Source organism: Parasteatoda tepidariorum, chromosome 7 (genome assembly GCF_982258835.1).
Source record: "Parasteatoda tepidariorum strain Cologne lab strain chromosome 7, Ptep-v5.0, whole genome shotgun sequence".
In the NCBI taxonomy this organism is placed as follows: Eukaryota; Metazoa; Arthropoda; class Arachnida; order Araneae; family Theridiidae; genus Parasteatoda; species Parasteatoda tepidariorum.
The window spans coordinates 98,598,879-98,621,012 of NC_141761.1; the positions used below are offsets into that span (position 1 = coordinate 98,598,879).

Here is a 22,134-nt window from a genome sequence, read left to right on the forward strand (position 1 = left end):
TTTCTCGTTAATGGTAACCCGTGAGAAGGCACTCTCTGATCTATGAACAATGGCGAGTCTATATATTATTTGTGTTCTTAAGGTTGTATTTCGAAGACAATCGTTTCATGAAATACGCCTTTTTGCGAAGAATATGCTGTTTTCAAAATCATAATTTTCTTGAACAGTTATTTTTGACTTTTAGGTTTAGTTTAGCCAGCGCTTTTTGTGCCGGTTCTGAAAAGGGCACAAATTAATATAAAGGAAAGTCACAGTTTTGTGAAGAAAAAAAAAGAATTTGTGATATGATTTTAGAGTACTTAAAAAAAAACAAATTCCTCCGATGCTGCATATTTGAGTTCATAACAGTTTACAAATTGTGAGAATTACTCAATGTTATCTTTCCATCAGGTGGAAAACCTCGCCAAAATTTCGAACTTTAAAAAACTTTTAATTTTTTTTTCTCTTTCAAGCCTAGATAATTCTTCACGGCACTATGATACACAGTTTAAAATTATAGTTTTTGTCTCTTATAGTATGGTACTTAAAGTGTGGCTTTTTGATTGCTCTTGGGAAAAAAAACTGCCAATGCTTGTATTATTCACCAGAAAAAAGTGATTGGATAACAGAATGATTAAAGAATGTGTGCGCCGTCTAATAAATGATTTCAATAATTGAGATTTTGTGATACTTTCTAATAGACAAACAAAAAAAGTAGACAAACATAAAAAAAAATCTTCCTATTTTCATTATTGAACAACATTTAATGGAACTAATGTGCTACTATAACGCAGAATTAAACACACTCTTTTTTTAAATGGCGATAGGAGAATGAATTTTCATTAGTGGATAAGAGAATCATTTTCTGATCCATTTAAGTATGGATAAGAGAATGAACATTATTAGTATAGGAAGCTGAGGTAGATTTCTATTTTAGCGTTGTTACCAACTTAGAGGCCATTACTGTGACGTTATTGAGTTCAACGCTATGATCATCATTTTTAAAAAGCGCTATTGTTGATGTTTTTAGTGTTAATATTATACTATATATAAGCATACTATTTTCAGAAATATTATGGTATTATAATATTGGATCGGGACTGTACAGGTGACCGAGCAATTATTTCTGAATTATTCTATCTGAGTTCTTCTCACTTGCTGGCCGATTTCTATACTGTTCTTGTTTACTTCGCCATATCTATATCTATCCCGTATACTTCGCCAATAGCAGTTAGTAGGCTTTTTTTAAAAAAAAACCTTCCCTTTTTATTTTAAACTAAAACTAAACTAAACTCAGCGGTGCGACAGCCCATAGAGGGCCAAGGCCTACTGTGCCCATCTCAGTTTTCTTGACCTTGGGCTCTGGGGTGCAGGAGCAGATGTTCCGGTCAGGTGATCAGCCTTACGCGGAATCCTCAGTGTTTAGTTCCCAAGCATGCTTGGTACTCATTTATCGACCTACTGAAGGGATGAAAGGCTGAGTCAACCTTGCCCGGCCCGAAGATCGAACCAGGGACCTGTGCCACGACAGCGCGAAGCACTACCGCTCAGCCACCGGGCGTCATTTATTTTAAAAGCGTTCCCAAAATCACGCGTTTTTAGATCTAAACGTAAAATGATCAACAACATCTATTAAAACTTAAATATCAGCCCATCAATATCGTTGCTAAAATATAACAAAGCTAATCAATATGTTTTTTTAACACTTTTGTTCATTGGTCTACGTTTAGACTGTATCACAATTCTTTTAAAATACTCTAAAAAAGTTTTTCATTTTCTAACACAAGAATTAAAGTGCACAAAATAAGTGAAGAATTCCCACAACAACCCGTGACCGACATAATAGTTATTGTGATGTAGTCAGAATTGTGCATATATTACCCTTACCGCCCACATAAGATCGTATTCAATTATCTGAAGCTGCATGAGCTTCAAGAGGGTTGAGTCCTTTCAAAATGACAGCTCGGTGCCTTCGATAACTGATACATCGGCATTGAGAAAGTTTATTTTATTTTAGAACAGCCGTTGAATAGTCGACCCAATTCTTCGTTTGCGACAACTAATGTTCAACTCCATAGTCTTGTAATTTTGAACCCAATCCAGAAGACAAGGGAACTCCAGGATCAAGTATTGGGAGAAATTTGCCTTCGTGGAGGACTTTTTTGATGGAACTAACCCACATTTGCATTACATGAAGAGGAAAACCACGAAAACCTCCCGCGGTTAGCCTGACGGCAGAAGGACTCTAACCCCTAATCCTTCTACCACTGAGGATATTTTACGTCAGCACAGTGGTCGGTGGAAGCCGAATGCGGAATTCGTATCGACCAGCCCATTTCCGGGATTCGGACCCAGTTCACCTCATTGGGAGAAGAGCGCTCTATCCTCCGAGCCACCACGGTTCGCATTGAACTAATGAAAAAAATTTCACATTTTGGAATAAACTGGTTAAAAGACGTTTTCCAATTTTTGTTATTAAGTTGAAAAGTTTCAAACTTTTTTCTCCCGTTAAGAAACTGAGTTGGCTTATTAAAACCTATTAAATGACAGTTATAAAATTGGTTTGATAAGAATAAATCTTACAAGTTAGTTTAATCAAGTTAGTTAGTTAATAAATCTTTCAAGATAGTTTCAAAAGTTAAAAATATTGAATTCAAAACATTTCAATTGTTGGTTAAAAATCATTTCAATTTTTGGCTATGAATTTGAACAGGTTTAAAAACCATTTCATCTGCTGGTGGCAAAACTGGATTTGTGAAAAGAAAGTCTTTAAGTAGTTGATTATAAAACTATGGTAGTTTAAAAACAACTTACAAATGTTGGCCATAAAATTGAACTATAATTAACTTGTTCATAACGAGCCAATTGGATTATATTCATTTTTATAATCAACTATTCGTCAATAGTTGATTATGAAAATGAAATTTCCTACATTCATACATTCAAATATATTTCATACATTACTTTCTTCTCCCTTTCTTTTTTTGGGCATGTTTTACATTTTTACTTTTAATGTCAAATGAGGATCATATAAAAAAGTGTTATTTTTAAACATCCTTTCTGTAATAAAAAAAGAATGAGTAACGATGAAATAAAAAAGAAAGATAAAGAATAAATAAAAAGGAAAATCAATCAATTCCATTATCAATCAAGTAATCATAATTTTATAACGCAGAGACAAAGCTGGACAAACAGTCAGAAATCAATGTAATAAGTAGGCTGTCACAGTAAAATCAGTTATGCCATTTTGCAACGTTATTTTCCGTCATGCATATTATATAAATGCTAAGTGAAACACACATTCCATAATAATTCAATGACATAAATCAATTTAATAGATTTTATCGCTTAAGTGAAAATAAATTGCGGTTACTAAATCCAGTTCTCTATCATGATTTCGTTCAGTATATCCGTAATTCCATTTAAATCTAAAATTTTATTTGCGTTGCTCTTATTCCTGAGGTTTCAGCTGGTCGTGAAAAAGTATAAAAATCACTTATTCGCATTTTTGATCTCTCTTGCTAAAATTGCTTTTCATGTTCTAAGATATGTTCTACTTCTTTTACTTATAATATCTTCTAAGGTAAGTACATTTATAAATATTACTCAAATAATTTTAATTGCTAAGAATAACTCAAATAATTTTAATTGTTGGGTGGTGGAATTGTAGCTGTATGGCAAGAACATGGAAAGCTGAATTTAATTTTAGAATACTGTTGCATGCAAATTTTAGAATAATCATCGGAATTCTTCATTTTGTTGACTCGGTTTATTACAGCCTAATATCGACAACAGCAAGAACAAAATCAGTTTGATTTTTGAAATGAAAAACTGTCCAAAAAATTAGAACAAACTGTAACTATTAAAAAAATCGAAAGATAAAGAGCTACAATTTACCGAATTTACGTATTTTATAAATATTTGTTTGGTTTGAAATACGAATCAGTTTGTAATACTTCGAAATTCTCTAAATTTTTAAAACTTAAACTTAATAAAACTTATCTTAACATGTATTATTTAATCTATAATTTTATTGCACAATTTTTTTCAGCTTATTAAAGTGCCATCAAGATGCATTGTTTATTTATCTTTGTTGCATTCTTCTCATTTCTTGCAATCTGTTTTTCACAAGATCAAGAGTAAGTGCCTCTTTAACGTATATTTGTTAACAAAACCTTTGCCATGCTTGGTATTACAATAACAATTTGGTATAAATAAACAATTTAGTATGTTATTAGCTAGATCTCCCTATGTTCACTGTCATTCTCCAACCCTCCTAGGTTTCTTCACAATCTTATATGTTTGCTTTACAAGCCTTCACTCGCTATTAAGTTAAACCCATTTGAAATGTGTTCTAGCGAAAAATGATAAAATCCCAAATAACTTTTTAAAATCTTTGAAGCTCATTCTTCATTAAAATTTTTAGTTGATAAATTATTAAAATTAAAAACTTTAAATAAACATAAAGGACATGCAATAGCGAAGCTTACAGACAAAAAGCAGAAGTTATGCTTTCAAAAAACAATTACTATTAAAGATTTGCAACTTTGTTAAAAACACAATTTAATCCCAACACAATTTTAACACACATCTTTATAAAACTTATCAATTTTACTGAATTTTATCTATATAACTTGAACTAGAAACAGATTTAGAATTCAAATTTTTTAAAAAACTTGTTTTCTTTTATTAAATTTTGCTGAAGATCAAAATAATTTTCAGCATATTGAAAGTTAACTGTATTTAATTTAATCTAATCTTTGTTTCATTAAATAAATTGAATATCGTTAAAATAAATTAAAAATCTATAAAATTTATCTCTTTATTTAATTCAACCTTTAATAAAATTTAATTAAATAAAGAAATTTAGGATAAATCATTATAATTCTCATCATATTAAAAATCATCTTTATTTAACGCCTGCTACTTAGTAAGACAGATTATTGTTAAAAAATTTTTATCGAACTCACAATCCTTAAAATTTAATGCATTATTTAATATTATCTTGACAATCTAGCGTCTAATATACCAGACATTATTTCGTCCAGGAAATTTTATTCTGGGTATAGCTCAAAATGCGTGTTTAGAAAAATAGGCATACCTCAAAATAAGTATTTAGAAAAATAGACATAGTTCAAAATAAGTGTTTAGAAAAATAGACATAGCTCAACATAAGTGTTTAGAAAAATAGACAGAGCTCATAACGCGTGTTTACGAAAACGCGCACATCCAAAATTACAATTTTTAATATTAAATTTAAATTAACTATCTAAATACTAATTTAAAAATAAAATTAAAATACTAATTTAAAAAATAAAACTAAAATACTAATTTAAAAAATAAAATTAAAACATTAATTATAAAAAATATATAATTATTGATTTAAGCAAAAATACAACATAACATAATGCATTTACTTGGATACATTTATACAATTTTTTATTCAAAAAAGAAACATTTTCATAAAAGAAGTTAGAAAAGTGTGATCAAATGCTATGTCCATTTTTTTGAAAAAAAAATATGCCCTTTTTCTTACACACGCATTTTGATCTACGTCTAAATTCTTAAACACGCATTTTGAACTCTGTTAATTTTCTTAAACATGCATTTCGAGCTGCGTCCATTTTCTTAAACACGCATTTCGAGCTGCGTCCATTTTCTTAAACACACATCTTAAGTTTGGACAATTTTCTCAAACGCATATTTTGAGCTATATCTAGATTAAAAAAAAGGTCATCGACGATGTGGTACAATTTCTTTCTCTAAAAAAGTAGTGCTTTAAGATTTTTTGCCTGTTCGTAAGTGACTGCTTATGAAAAAATTAGATTTATGCTCGTTGATATGAGTTTTTAATAACAAAAAATATAAGAAATATAAGACGTTCGAATCCAATAACATTATAGACTGTTTTCTGACTGTCTACTAGTAATAAATATTTTACTATTTAATACTAGTAGATATTGTTTCATGACAAATATGTATGGAAATGCTCTATAAAAGTATTCTACGAGATGCAAAAAATGCTAAAAATTAAAATTTATTATTTTTATGTAAGAGTAAAAAATAAATAAAAACGTTTAACCAATTTTAATTAATTAAATTTTGTTAAAAACGTGTTATCATATTTATGCGTTTTCTATTTTCTCTACGCTATAAATTACTAAGTAAAAATCACATCATCTCTTACTTTTCAGGTTTTACTAAGAAATATTAGTTTACGTTATTTTTACTGTTTTCTGTTAAAGCATACTAATAAATAATAATTTACGTTTTACATAAATCCTTTTTTATGCAGTGGTTACATTTTCATGAGCCCAAGAACATTGAGAATTGGAGCAAACAATGAAGTAATTTTCCGACGATTTGGATCTTTGAATGCTGGGACACTGAAGGTCCAAGTCTTCAACAAGATTGATTACAGTAGTGACAATGAGACTATAGCTTTTTCCAAGAAATTCGAAATTTCTGAAGGTACAATATTTTTTTACTATGTAAGGTGTTCCGTGCGGGCTAATTTCAATATACATTATTTCTTAAAACCTTGCTCAAAAATGAAGACAATAAAGTATATTGCAGTGGTGAAGACAATTAATATTTAAGAGAGAGGAAGTCAAAAACGCTATCAAAATCCGACAAATCACAATTTAGGTAAGTGAACTCACAAAACATGTAAATCAGTTTGTTCGGGAGGTTGGAATTGATAGTGTGACAACTAATCGTATTTTAATTGATCACTGCTCCCACTTGCAATCAAACAGGTTTCAGCCATTTTTAATAGTGAATTGTCAAGATTTGGATAGCGCTTATGATTTTTTTCTCGACTGAAACTTAGTTCGTGACCCAAGTGTTTTTACTATGTTGTTATCCTTGTCTTTTAATATATTTATAAATTTGTCTTTACTTCACACCCTGAATATAATTATGAACACAATTAAACGAGCTTAGAGATAGCTTGTTAATGGAAGTGTTTATTTGTCAAATTGATTAATTCCGTTTTAAGTTTTATATTTCAAAGCTTTTTAATTCAAGATTCGTAGCATCATTAATAGGGCAAAAAAGAAAATAAGAGAATGCAATCTCTGCTGTTTGAAGAAATCAAACGTAACTGAAAACATCGAAACCAGTTTGAGTGCCTCGTGTAACTAGGAGGTGTTTCCAATAATCACCATTCCACTTTTCACGATTTCTGCCGACAGTTTTAAAGGTTTTGATGTGTTTGGCACGTCTCCTTCAGTAGTGATTCATTGTATTTCAATAGATTTAGTTCGTGATACATAACATGTTTAGATTTTTGGTAGTACAGTTAAGGATTCTGAAAATGTACCTTGCTGGTTATTACGGAACATGAAAATGAATTTCTGGCAAATAAATTCAATGAACTAACGCAGCTAAAATTACCTGTATGTGAAGATATAAAATTCTGAATAGAAAGGTAAAAAGGGTAAAATGTGTAAATTTTATACTTCTAATTATGATTAATTCGTTAAATCAAGGTCTGAATAATTAGAAATTCTTATTTACGTATGATAAACCTTATAAACATATGATAGAACTAAAGATACTACCTGAAGATAAGATACTAACTGAAAAATTAAAGCTATATTCTCGGTAAACCAGAAACTGTTCTAAGTGAAAATTATATTCTAAGGTGAATAGAAAAATGTCCTAAATGAAAATTGTATTCTAGGTGATCATAAAACTGTTTTAAATTAAAATTATATTCCAAGGTGAATCAGAAGCTATTTTAAATGAAAATAAATTATTTTCTAGGTGAAACAGAAGCTATTCTAAATGTGCGTTTTGATCTTCAAGATGTGCATGTCTTTTCCGGAAGAATACAGATTAACGGGACTTTTGGTGACCAAAAAATATCTGGTAGTGACACTGTAGCTCTGCACAAACCTACGCGGAGTATTGTAATAATTCAAACTGACAAACCCCTTTACAAACCAGGAGAAACAGGTATTGGAGTACTTAACTGTCTCATTATTACTATAATTTGTGTTCTGTCTACCGGCCTGTGTAGGGGTCAGGGAACTGGCTTTGCTTCGGAAAGGTTTTGGGTTCTAATCCTGGGCAAGGCATGGATGTTCTTTCCGTCTCTGTACTATCTGTCCTTACTGTGGGAGCACTGTTGGCCCACCTAATAAGCTGCCCCTGAAAGAGTGACCTACAAATCTGCCCTTCAAATGCCTGTATGACGCAAGGTGGTCATTGGAAAAAAATTTAAAAAAATAATTTGTGTTCTACAATTGAATGATAAAAATAAACAATTTATAAATCTACGTGAACTATTGAATGCAAGGGTTCTTACCTGTGAACTATAAAGTTAATAATTTCGTCTTTGATAGTTCTAAAATGAAAATATAGAGGGTATACCACCCGTTAATTCCCCTACGTCTTTCAAAAGGGGTGCACCCTATGTTGTTCGTTTCATGTCTGACACTTTTTCTCCTTTTTAGTTTACTGAAAAACGGAGTAATATAGAAAAAAATGTCTTACTAGTTTGCGATAAAATTTTAAACTGGAAATAATATTGCGATAAATTTCGCTTGACTCGCTTAAGAAACAATAGTAATTTTAATATTTACAATAAAATGGCGATATAAATTCTGATAGCAGTTGTCAAAAAATAACTGAAATTGGATTGATGCTCAGAACAACCTTCAATTTCAATTTTTTATCTTGAAATAGTGAAAACTTTGAAGATATACTCAATTTGACTATAACGTGTAAATAAATTATTATATTTGTGCTGTTTTGATTATATAATTTCATTATAATCATAAGCATCTGGAAGCTATAGGTTTTTTTCTGCATGTAATATATTTATTGTTCTTCCACCGTAAGAAAACGATTGACCTTTGAAGCTTACACCTTTTTATGTCTAACATAGGTCTAGGTAATTTTTATTTTATCTACCTACATAAAACCATTTTTATAGAGTAAATAACATAGTTATTGTTGTAAGTAACACTTTATCTGCATGTTCGCTGACTTTCTATTTGCAAATAAAAAAATCTTTTGTTTCCATTTAGTGCAATTCAGAGTTCTTAGAGTAAATAAAGATCTGAAACCCTTTAAGGAATCAAATGTAAGTTTTGTTACGTTACATAATAATCATATTTATAAATTTTTTTTAAAAAAAAGTATTAGATTTTTGAACCGCCTTACTATGATATTGATTTACTTTAATATGAATACTCCAGTTTCACACCATAAATAGCGTGAAATAGTTTGCCCCTAACTTAATCACATTGTTATTAATAATAAGAATCTTAATAATAAGAATTCTAATTCTAATATTCAGACTAGAATAATACAGTATTTTAAGCAATAATAGTATTCTATTTTTTCATAATAACTATACTATCAGTTATAAGAATCTCGTTTCAAAAATTCAGTCTAGAATACTATAATATGTAGTATAATAATATTTTACTTTCTGCTGTAATCATATTTCTGCAAATAATTAAAATCTTAATTCTAATATCTAGGCTACGATAACACAATATTTTATGTAATAATAGTATATATTTTATGCAATAACAGTATATATTTTATACAATAATATGTATTTTATGCAATAATAGTATATATTTTTTTCCTTATAACTATGTTATCTATAGTAAGAATCTCATTTCGGTCTAGAATAGTACAGGTTCAGAATAGAATATTTCATATAATGATATTCTGCATTTCGTTACAATAAAATTGTTATCAATAATTAGAGTCTTAATTCAAATGACCAGGTTAGTATAACACAACATTTCATGAAATAATAGTATTTTTTTTTATACTAAATATTCCATCAAATATTGAAATTGTAATTCTAGTATTCAGGAAAGATATTTTACGTAATAATAATATTTTCATTTCTTTCATATTAACTATGATATCAATAATAAGAATCTCGTTTTGAAAATTACGTCTAACATAATTTAATAATTCGTACAACAATATTTTACATTTTGTTATAATCATATTTCTTTCAATAATTCGAATCTTAGTTCTAATATCCAAAATAGGATCACACAATATTTTTTGTAGCAATGCTTTTCTTTATTTTTTTATAATATTAAATGATGTCAATAATACGGATGTCGTGTCTAAACTCCGATTTAGAATAATCCAATATTTTGTATAAAAATATTTTAGATTGCTGCAACAATATTGCTATCAATAATTAGAATCTTTCTTCTTAATATGCAAAAGAAAGTAATTCAATATTTTAAGTAATAATGTATTTTTCTTTTCACAATAATGTTACTTAAAGCGCAGAGTAAAATAATTTAAAATATTTAATCAATATTTCATAATCTTATTTTTTTATCAGTAATTCGAATATTATTCCTAATATCTCAAATTAACCAAAATAGGAAATATATAAATAGACTTTAAGTAAAGGACATTTTCTACATATATAAAGTATAGTAAGAATTACTTTATTTATGCTTCTTCATAAATTAAGTACTTCTAAATTTAAATTTGATTCTTTTCTTCTGATGCAATGCAAACTTTAGTTTAAATAATTTTCATTTTGAATTTGATATGAAAATTGATGTTTGCTTTTTTTTACAGTTTCTATTTACACTTTCTTTTCATTTGGTGCAATGCAAACTTTAGTTTAAATAATTTTTATTTTAAATTTTATATGGAAGATCTATTTTAGGTTTTTTTTTTGTTACAGTTTCTGATAGCAAATGAAACTAAAGTGTAAAAAACTATAATCAGAATAAAATCATAAAACAAATAAAAATATGGAAAAGATCAAGAAATTGTAGGTAATAAACGCTTGTAAACATTAAAACGTTTATCAGAAAATTGAAAAATTAATAATTATTGACAATGAAGCTTGAATTTAAGATATGAATATCAAAGTTCAAGGTCTAAAAATATCATACTTATACATACACAAGTGAAACTCTTGTTTCAATTTCCAAGCATATATATATAATAATAATAATAATAATAATAATAATAATAATTGCATCTCTCAATAAATATTTAATTACAGGCAAAAAAAATTCCAGTTACACTCCAGATTAAAAAGATATTTCCTTACTTCTGAGGAACTCAACAGAATTTTTCAATTAGCCACTAAGAAAAACAATGGAACCCCCGTAATAAAATCAAAGCAAGCAGTTACGAAATATTTTCAATAGCTTTACACCTTAGCCTGCTTAGAGCTTTTCAATATTAAACCCTAAACATTATAAGAAGTATTCTTCTGGGAACTTTCTTTTCAGACAAGTATGTTGCTTAGCAACTATGGGGGAAAATCTTATAACGAGGGAAAAATTATTTCAATCTTAACTGGACAATTTATTTATTTATGTATTTAATATTGCACATACATAGCAGATTTTTTACTCATTACAAAGAGCAGTTTACATGACCTTGTCAAGTTGAAGAACAAAAATTATAAATCAGATAAGGACATCACAAAGATTCGTCGATATTTATAGCGGGATTTGAACCCGCTATCTCTCCATTTTAGAGTGTTTGGAGGATAGCCAAGACTTCTTGCCCAAAGAGGATTCTTTACTTATGCCTTCAATACCATGAACGATTTTATGAACCCTAGTCAATAAGAACAGTTAGCACAAATGAGAGAAGAACAGAACAACATAAGGAATTTGAACCCGCTGCCTTTGTGCTTCAGATCAATTGGCAGAAGGGCACTACCCCTTGGTAAATAGAGACCCCACATATATATGTAAGTGCTTTTGTGCTCAATACAAAGGGAACTTCATTGACCCTTGTCAAATTGAAGGACAGATAGCACAAATTATAGATGGATATCAAAAAAATATATTTGAAGTTACTATAGGATTTGAACTTCTAGGCTTTAGAGATTTTTGGTGATAGGGCAATATTTTTCGGCCATAGAGGCCCAATCAAATTTTTCGATCAATAAGCTAAGAGCCGATTAAAGGCTTTTGAATTAAGTATCATGAAAGATTTTGTTGTTGTTGTTGTAGTTCTTTTACGTCGCACTAGAGCTGCACAAAGGGCTATTGGCGACGGTCTGGGAAACATCCCTGAGGATGATCCGAAGACATGACATCACAATTTTGATCCTCTGCAGAGGATATGGCACCCCTGCTTCGGTAGCACGACGACCTGCACGCGAAGTCGAGCACTTTACGGTCGAACAGTTTAACGAGGACCAATACCACACACCCTCGGTCCCTACGCAGACTGATCCAAGTGGTCACCCACCCGCGCGCTGACAGCAGCCAGTGATGCTTAACTTCGGTGTTCTGTTGGGAACCGTGTCTCAATGATCAGTCCACTGCAGGACATGAAAGATTTTTAATTATTTACGTTGCACTAAAGCTACACAATAGGCTATTGGCGACGGTCTTTGAAGCATCCCTGATGAAAATCCGAAGACATGCCATCACAATATTGATTCACTGAAAGAGGAATGACATCCCCGCTCCGGTAGGCCGACAACCTGCGTGCAAAGTCGAACACTTTATTGTAGAAAAGTTTAACCAATACAGCACACCCTCGATCTCATCGCTGGCTGATCAAGCATCACTGGTTGCAGCCAGTGATGCTTGATCAGCCCGCGGTGAACTTCGGTGAACAGCTGGGAGCCGGGTCTTAACGATCAGTTCACTGCATGACTTTACTTCTAGTCAAAAATGAGCTATATATATATATTCTAGAGCTCCCAAATAAAAACTTGAACGAGAAAAGAAAATCACGTTATGAAAATCATCAATATCAAAGGTATTATTAAAAACAAAACGCTGGTATGCCTTACCTTAATGCTTACATACCTTAATGTTTAAAGTTACATGCAACTTTATACACTCAAGTATTCTTCCAGAAATTGAAATCGTTTTGAGATCAATATAATGTATAATTCAATAGTAAAATTTAACTGTTTTCATTCAAGCATTTTTAAAAGTTTATAATTTTAAAAGTTTATATCATAATATTTTTGAGACCCATATAATATATTTATTTTATATTTGACACATTATAATTTTATTTTTAATAAAATTTCTTACAGAAAACTATAGCTTACGTTGAAGACCCAAAAGGAACTAGGTTATTCCAATATACTAATTTGGATCTGGAAAAAGGTTTGAATTTTTTGGATTAATTCCTAAAATTTAATAAAATTAGTTAATAAAATTTGAAGGTGTATTTGAAAAGTTTATAATGAAAAATAATTAAATACTAAAACTGAAGAGATAATATTAACGAAAAACCAAATTTCAAAAATTTATGTTTTCAAAAATAATGCATTCATTACAATGAGAGGTAGATTATAAATCATTGTTTTTTTGCAAGTTCTTTATTGATTCATAAACGATTGGAAGATTTATGAAATTTAATTAGTATTTATTTCAGTTACAAATATTTTTGGAAACGATGACTTAGTCTCCCCTGAGTTTGATAATGAACTGAATCATCGGTCCAAATTCAATTCAATGATGTAGTTTTTTCTATAAATCATAAGAAATTATTATTAATTCATTATACAAATGTAATGATACAGAAATAAACAAAAATATGGCAAAGACTCTAAATTACAAACAGTAGAGTGTCACCTATTCAAGTTTTTTGTATCAACTAACCGTTTTCTTTAATTGTCGGTAGAGGGCGCAGACGCCTATTGGGAAAGTAGAAACTTTTAGAGAAGTGTCACTGTGACGCCAGAGTTATTAGTCCATAGGTATTATCGTTCATGACAGTATTTAAGCTTACTTCCACGGCTGGAAACTGTACACAATAGCTTGTTGTTGTTGTTAATTTACGTCGCACAAGAGCTGCACAATGGGCTATTGGCGGCGGTCAGGGAAACATCCCGGAGGATGATCCGAAGACATGCCATCACAAATTTGATCCTCTGCGGAAGGGATGGCACCCCCGCTTTGGTAGCCCGACGACCTGCGCGCGAAGTCGAGCACTTTACGGTAGCACAGTTCAACGAGGACCAATACCGCACACCCTCGGTCCCTACGCAGACTGATCCAAGGGGTCACCCACCCGCACACTGACCGTAGCCAGTGATGCTTGACTTCGGTGATCTGCTGGGAACCGTGTCTTAACGATCAGTCCCCTGCGGGACACACAATAGCTTGAAAAGTGTTGTCATTTTGTCAAGCTTTCAAAAGAAGACGTGTCTAATTTTTACTTTCCCTCAGCAAACAACTTTTCTTCAGCTGGTGTTTTTTATTGTCTTATGAGTCCTTTTTTATCTTTTTACGAAAATATGCATTTTGTAAAGGTATTTTTTATATTTTATTTTTCAATATTTAGGTTTGGTTCAAAACAAGTTCCAGCTAACAGAGGATCCTGTTTTAGGCAGTTGGTCTATAAAAGTCTATACAGGGGACAAATTTAATCAACTAACAAATTTTGATGTTAAAGAATATGGTAAATAATAATGTTATTTTTTTTTTTTTAGTATTTTCATAGATTGTCATAAACATTTCAAAGAATGAAGAGCTAAAAATTGTTTTATTCTGAAGACAGGAAACAACAAACTGATAAATTCAGTTATATTTATTGAGATTCATTTTACACTACCGAACGTAAAAGTTACAAAAACTATTCTTACCTAATGAAAAGATGTGGCAAATGTAACTAACATAAGAGCTATCCGATGTGTTAAAAATATAAGGATAGCGTTTTTGTTACTTCCTCACTTATATAAGTGTCTGATTACTAAGATTCTGAAATTATAATGCGCATTTGAATTTTACGTTCTAATTGAAGGGTGAGATAGGCCACTTATCAAGAATTGCAAAGCATCACATCAGTGACATTGTCATTGACCTAGAAACTCCTCCGGTTATGGACTGGCTGGTCATGTGCTAGAAAACGTGAAATTGTCATTAAACTGTGATAGTTTAGATCAGCAGTTTCCAACCTTTTGTTGCCTACAGCTCCCCTCACGGAATTGGCTGACAATTATCGCCCTTTTTTTTCCTTTTGGATTAAAAAAAACTATGCATTGTTGAAAGTGAGAATCAACAAAGTTGAATACATGCTAAATAATACCTGAAACAACTTTATCCAGTCACTTTAGAAATTTAAAAAAAAAAGGTTTATCCCTTTATTTATTTTTTCAAAAAGAGGTACTATTTGAAGCAAAATAATTGAAACAAGAATAAATTTTTTTAAATTTAATTTTTAATGTGATCTGGAAAAATTGAAAAGGTTAACAACTAAAATGTGCGAAAAATCTGAAAATTTGAAAACTCAATTATTCATTTTTACCTCGACATTGACTACCTTGTGCTTAGTGGATTTTAGTTAAAGCTTGCCAAACACCAGACTTTATATTCATCAGATTTAAGTTTAGGACTCCTTTGAAGCGAATGCCCAACATACTTCTTTATTTTGTGAAAAGCTGGACGATCGAACAAAATCTTCTTTCTACTAAATATGCTGACGTAACCCAAATGAGGACCAATTCGCTGACTTTTTTTATTGCTATTAATTTTTTGTTTTGCAACCGTCTTTGAACAGCCGAACCAATTTTTCTGGTTTACGACTACTTATGTTAAACTCCGTTGCCTTGTAATTTTAAACCCAATCCAGAAGACAAGGGAACTCCTGGATCAAGTATTGGAAGAAATTTTTCGATTTTCGAAAAATTCGAAATTTTTCGTGGAGGAATTTTTCGATTGAACTAAAGCACATTTGCGTTGTATGGAAAGGAAAGTCTGATGACACGGGGGTTCTAACTCATGATCGGTCTACCACTAAAGATATTTCACGCCAGCACTGTGGTCCAACCGAGTCGGGTAGAGAGTTCGTACCCACCAGTCATCGCTGAGATTCGAACTCGGGTAGCCTCATTTGAAGGCAAACGCTCTATCTTCTGAGTTATCACGGCTTTATTATTATTAATTGGAAATTTTTCTTTGAATTCTCATCGCCCACCTGCCCAGTTGAGGAGCTATATCACCCCCTTTAGGGCGATTGCCCCCTGATTGGGAACCACTGGTTCAGATAAATAAAAATACCGTTTCAAATGAGCAGGAAGTGCGTTTTAAATGGGAACCTTTTTATCATCAACTAGCCTCACTCACCACTGAAAAGAAATTTAATTCTAAAATAATAGCAATCGATTATAAGAAACTAATTTTAATTCTCTGAGTTACTAAATTAAAAATAAATCTTAATTGATTATATTGATACACTTTTCATTCTTTCTATTTTAGTGTTACCGAAGTTTGAAGTAACCATAAAATTCCCATCTTTTGTTTTGGCGAACGCAAAGACTATTCCAATTACGGTTTGTGCGGAGTAAGTGGAAATATTCTGCAACTTATATTTCAATTAAATAACTGGACATACTATTTGCTTTAAATCGATTAAAATGCGTTTTTTAATGATTTGAAACTCTCTTTCAGCACGTAAAAAAGTGTTGATAATCTTTAAAACAAAGTTTCACAATTTAATTTAGTTAGTACATCCTTCTGAGAAAACTCATTTAACTTAAAACTATGATGAAAAACGTTTTATCATTTAAAAAAAAAATCTTGTAAACTTTGAATTCAAATGTTTATATAAATTCAATAATATCTGCTACCCTCAGTGGATAAAGCACTAAACTGTCATTGGGGAAAACTAGGGCCTCATCAGCTTAAAGCTCAATGGTATCGACTTGAAGACGGCAGAAGCTTGAAGCTCGGTCAGTATGAGATAAGTGTGAACAGGATATAAAGGTGGTATTTTGTCAATACTGACCATATTACCCCCACGTTGTTTATGAAATTGCGTAGCCTTAAACTGTTGTCCTCTTGACTTCCTGCAGGAATGCTCGACTTTGTTTCGAATTAAATGGGACAATATAGTTATGTTTTTCTAACGACTGAGAAAATGACCTTCAGATATCCAACTACTGAATCAAAATTTGACGTTAGAAAACACCCATTTTCGTTTGTAGACTTACCACAAAAATGGTTTTGCCTTATAAAATCTCTATTTACTCATTATGTAAGAAAATTAATCTTTCTCTCTCGAGATCTTTGCTTTATAAGCTCATTTTTCAGTTGTTGTTGAACGCAAAGAAAAAATAGGGAGGAAAGAGATTAGATGTTTGCTAAATAGAAATTTTAAGGTAAATGTAAAATTTTTCAAAAACATAAAATGCAAACTAATACAAAGTCTCTGTTATAATGGTACTGGTCTTCTGGTAAAGTACTTCTCGTTTTTCTTTCTGAGTCACACAATCTGTATTCCCCAGTTGTTGTTTTAAAGTGCATTTTATTATTTTTCTTTAAATACAAGTAATCTTTCATCTCGTTTCAAAGTATTTTCATATTGTACATTTTTGTAAAAGCATGAAGTTTTTTAAACAGTTTCAACTCTTTTATTTTGGAAGCTTTTCTGTCATATTTGTATTTACTTTTGTTTGTTTTATTCTATCATATAATAAATTCTAATGTTAATGGAAAGAAATCTACATTAACAACTCTTTCGAAATTCGTTCTTATTTTGAAAAGGAGTAATGGTGCATGCATTTCATTAACATTAAAATAATTTTAAAATGGTGTAAAATAGCAAGAAATTAAAATATTTAAAATAAATCGTAATTTACTTTGCAATTATGCTTCTGTCTTCAATAACACAAGATATTAACATCAGATGCATTTCGTAGAACTCTATTAAAACAACCAAATGATAGCAAGGAATTTAACCAAAAAGAATGTTTTAAACTATTTGATAATTGTAGCTTAACATTGCATTGCACCGAATTCCCCACAAAATCTTATTCATAGATAGATATTAAATCAAATTGATATGGATATTAAAAACTGTTTTTAGGTACACATATGGTGAACCAGCATCTGGTACATTGAATTTAAATGCATCTTTAGAGAGATACTTTTACGAAAGAGATGTCGATGATGCTAAGATACCAACGAAAAGGATAACTACAGAAGTAAGGTTATTTTTCTATAACATGTAATCAGAGACCGACAATAACGTACGAAAGGGAAAATACTATTTTTGAACACAAAGCCAAAAAATGTAGCAAAAGAAAACGTACGTTTAAAAAATTAAGTATTGTTGCATTTTTTGGCATGGGGTGTACAAAAACACGATTTTATCTCCGTAATTTATTGCCGGTCCCTCAAATCACTGAAAGCTTTAAACATTATTGATAAGTGTCAGAAATTGCGTAACCTAAGCACTTCTAAATTAATAAAATTATTTTCTATGTATGTTTGAGAAAGATCAAAATATGTGTTAATATATATATACACTGGTTATCATAAATTAAGGAAAATTCACAAAAATCGCGATAACTCAAGAAATTACACATGGAATTTTATGAAACTTACCCACAATATACAACACATAGTAAGGTATTAAACAACATAAAAAGAAATTATCAGACATTAATAGTAGTATAGAAATTAGCACATGTATAAAATAAACAAATTGGAAGTATCGGTTTGCAATAGAAAAAGTACCTTTAATATGGAATATGATTGCCTCTAGAAGCAATACAGCACAAACAGCGATGTGTGATGCTTTCAATTATGCGGTCTATCAGTTCAATAGGAAGTGAGAGCCATTGCTCTTGTAAAGCAGTTGCAAGCGTGGCAAGGGTCTGAGGGGGCGGATTGATGGCAGATACACGCCTCCCTAGAGCATCCCAAACGTGCTCGATAGGATTCAAGTCCGGGGATCGAGCTGGCCACTCCATGCGAGTAATTGTTTCCTGTTGAAGATAATCATCAACAATGCGAGCTCTGTGTGGTCTTGCATTATCGTCCTGTAACAGGAAGCAATCACCAATTGCCCCGGCATATGGGCGCACATAAGCATCAAGGATGTTGTCTCGATAAACCTGAGCATTCACGGTTCCCCTTGGAAAGACATGGAGGTATGTGCGCCCTCCTAAGGATATGCCTCCCCAAACACAGACACTGCCTCTTCCGTATGCATCTCTTTCACGGATGTTTGATGGATGATAACGGGTCCCAGGTTCTCTCCATATCAAATAACGTCTACTGTCACTTTCTAGACTAAACCTGAACTCATCCGTAAAGAGAACAGGCCTCCATTGATCTGACGTCCAGTGGACATGTTGTCGGGCCCACTGCAAACGGTCTCTCCTATGGCGTGATGTGAGCGGCACGCAAATGGCTGGTCGTCTCGCATACAGACCACCTTCGTGGAGCCTTCTGCGCACAGTTGACGTTGACACCAACCTTCCGGTGGCTGCAGCAAGAGAGGATCTAAGATGTGTCGGAGTAGCGGTTCTATTCCTGCGTGCACTTAATGTCAAATATCGGTCATCGGCACTGGTCGTAACAGTTGGCCGTCCTTGACTGAACCTCCTAGATGCCGAATCTGTGGTTTGAAATTGCCTCCAAAGTCTATGAACCACAGATGGACTCACATTTAGCCATCTGGCCACTTCTGATTGACTCTGCCCTGCCTCTAGTCTCCCGATGGCTCTCCATCGTAGTTCTTCAGGCAAATGATGCCTAGAGGTCATTATTACGAATTGGCTATCTCAGATTTTCAATGTCGCAATCACAGTAAAATTTGTGTGCTTTCTCTCAAACTTGGACTTTTATGCTCCAGGCAGATGACGTAAGCCGAGTGCAGCGCCACTAATTTGCATATTGCAATTTTACTCAGCTACTCTTAGTGGACAACATATGCAAATTTTGCACGGTTTGGCTTACTTTTGAAAGAGTTATCGCTATTTTTGTGATTTTTCCTTAATTTATGATAACCAGTGTATATATATATATATATATATATATATATATATATATATATATATATATATATATATATATATATATATATATATATATATATATGTTATATGCATTATAATATTAACTATTCCTTTTATGTTATTTATTTATCTAAATTCTCCTTTTTTATTTACTATTCGGCATTAAAAGCTTTCTCATAATTGATTATTTACTTTCCTTATTCTATTTTTGGATTTAGTATGCATAAATTAACATTTTAGATTTTCCCCTTAAGCCGAACCATGAGAACTATATAATTCTCTCTACCTATTTATATATATATATATATATATATACACAGTCCAGTCACATTAATGTGACCAATACCTACTTTCGACGTCAACGTAAAATAACCAATCACAGAAGGCAGGTGGCAGCACATTACAGTGGATTGTATAGATAGGATGTCCTAAGGCATCTGAAAGCATTTCAATCGTTGGCGTAATGCAGAAACGTAGCGATTTATCCGACGTCCAAAAGGGCATGATTATTGGCTTTCGGGCCAAGGGTGGAAGCATTTCGGAAACGGCTGATTTTGTGAACTGTTCGCATGCCGCCGTGGTAAAAGTATACCGTGCATGGCAAAATGGCACTATACAAAACAAGCGGCGTGGCACATGTGGGGCACCGCGGGCCATAGATGACAGAGGCGAACGAAAGCTACGGAGATGCGTTCAGGCGAATAGACGTGAGACTGTTGAGCAACTGACCACCCAGATGAATCAAGGGGTTACCAAGAATGTATCCTCAACCACTGTTTAGCGAACGTTGCTGTGCATGGGTCTCCGCTGCAGATGCCTGGTTAATGCACCTATGCTGACTGCTGTTCATCAGCGACGAAGGCTGCAATTTGCACTCCAGTACCGCAACTGGACGCCCACAGAGTGGCAACAGGTGGCTTTTTCCGATGAATCACGTTTTATGCTCCATCGCACAGATGGACGTTGGCGTATACGACGTGAAACATCTGAAAACAAACATCCTGCAACAATTGCCGGAAGGCTGCAGGCTGAAGGAGGGAGCATTATGGCTTGGAGAATGTTTTCCTGGCATTCACCGAGTGCTCTCATCATTGTGGAAAGCACGATGGATCAGCACAAGTACGCATCTTTCCATGTGTCCACCCCTACATGCGAATAATTTTTCCTCAAAATTATGGCAGGACAATGCGAGGTGTCATACAGCTCGTAGTGTATGTGCGTGGTTCGAAGAGCACCAGGATGAATTTACCATACTCCCCTGGCCAGCAAACTCACCGGATTTAAACCCAATCGAGAATCTGTGGGACCACCTCGATCGGGTTGTTCGCGCCAAGGATCCTCAACCGCGTAATCTAGCGCAGCTGGCCACGGCACTGGAGTCGGCATGGCTCAACATCCCAGTGAACACCTTCAGAAACCTAATTGACTCTCTTCCTGCACGCCTAGCAGCGGTTCGCTCTGCCAAAGGTGGTTATTCTGGATTTTGACAGGTGGTCACATTAATGTGACTGGACTGTATATATATATATATATATAAGTACCGTCATTTGCGACATCTATTGTCTTTGCATTAAATTAGAATAATCACTGCCCTTTTGACTAAATAGAACTCGTGCTAAATTTTTTTTCGTTTGTATGTTAGTATAAAGTTACCCCAGTTCCTAGTAAATGTAATTTGTGTTTATCTTGAAATAATAACAAGTTTTGAATCGCAATAATTATAAGATGTATAGTTTTTCCCATTCTTCAGATCAAAGGTTGTTACACATATAATCTAAATGTAAAAGAGATTGAGAGTGATACATCCTATTACAACAGTCGAAGCATTGTTGTAGCAGCTACTGTTACTGAAGATGGCACAGGTAAAATATATATATATATATCTTGATTTTTTTTAACTATCCAAATCTCAATATTAGAAGACAGTGTTTCCTAGTAAAACACTGGTAAGCATAGTCTTCTGTCCATTTACCTTTATCAAATAGTAAAAATAATTTTATTTCGTTAATGTTTTTTAACGTGTACCGAAATAAATTCTCTTTTAATTATTGTTTAAGAAAAATCCTTTTGCATATGTCATAAAGACTGTTATTTTTTGTTCCTTGCAAAGGTCCCCAACTAATAGCAAATTTGTTTTAATCTCAATTCAATATTAAAATTTAAAGGAAAGTAATAATAGAAATAATAAAACAAAAAATACACATTTTGAAATGGATGGGTGACTAAATGTAAAACAGTAACAAGCTTCCTACACTTTCTTGCTAATGCTATGTTCGCGAGGTGACTGGTGAACAAGTTTGAGATTCCAGGAAGTTTTATTATTCTAATTTGCATTTAAATTTATACATAATTTTACCATTCATGAGAGTTTTCGGAATTTCATAAATTCGAAAAGATGGTGAGACGAA

General features: G+C 32.2%; 1 protein-coding gene across 6 annotated transcripts in view; it reads left to right on the top strand.

Annotated features, from left to right (window-relative positions):
* Positions 1-3,367: 3,367 nt before the first annotated feature.
* LOC107450334 (alpha-2-macroglobulin-like protein 1) overlaps positions 3,368-22,134 on the top strand; it is a 75,987-nt gene continuing 57,220 nt past the window's right edge. For all 6 annotated transcript variants that reach the window (XM_016066099.5, XM_043047104.3, XM_016066097.5 and 3 more), the window contains exons 1-10: positions 3,368-3,562; positions 4,031-4,118; positions 6,275-6,450; positions 7,750-7,941; positions 9,018-9,073; positions 13,010-13,082; positions 14,266-14,382; positions 16,179-16,263; positions 17,788-17,905; positions 21,477-21,588. In XM_016066099.5, the coding sequence (XP_015921585.3) occupies positions 4,051-4,118; positions 6,275-6,450; positions 7,750-7,941; positions 9,018-9,073; positions 13,010-13,082; positions 14,266-14,382; positions 16,179-16,263; positions 17,788-17,905; positions 21,477-21,588 (997 nt within the window). In that variant the 5' untranslated portion in view covers positions 3,368-3,562; positions 4,031-4,050. The remainder of the gene's footprint in view (positions 3,563-4,030; positions 4,119-6,274; positions 6,451-7,749; positions 7,942-9,017; positions 9,074-13,009; positions 13,083-14,265; positions 14,383-16,178; positions 16,264-17,787; positions 17,906-21,476; positions 21,589-22,134) is intronic.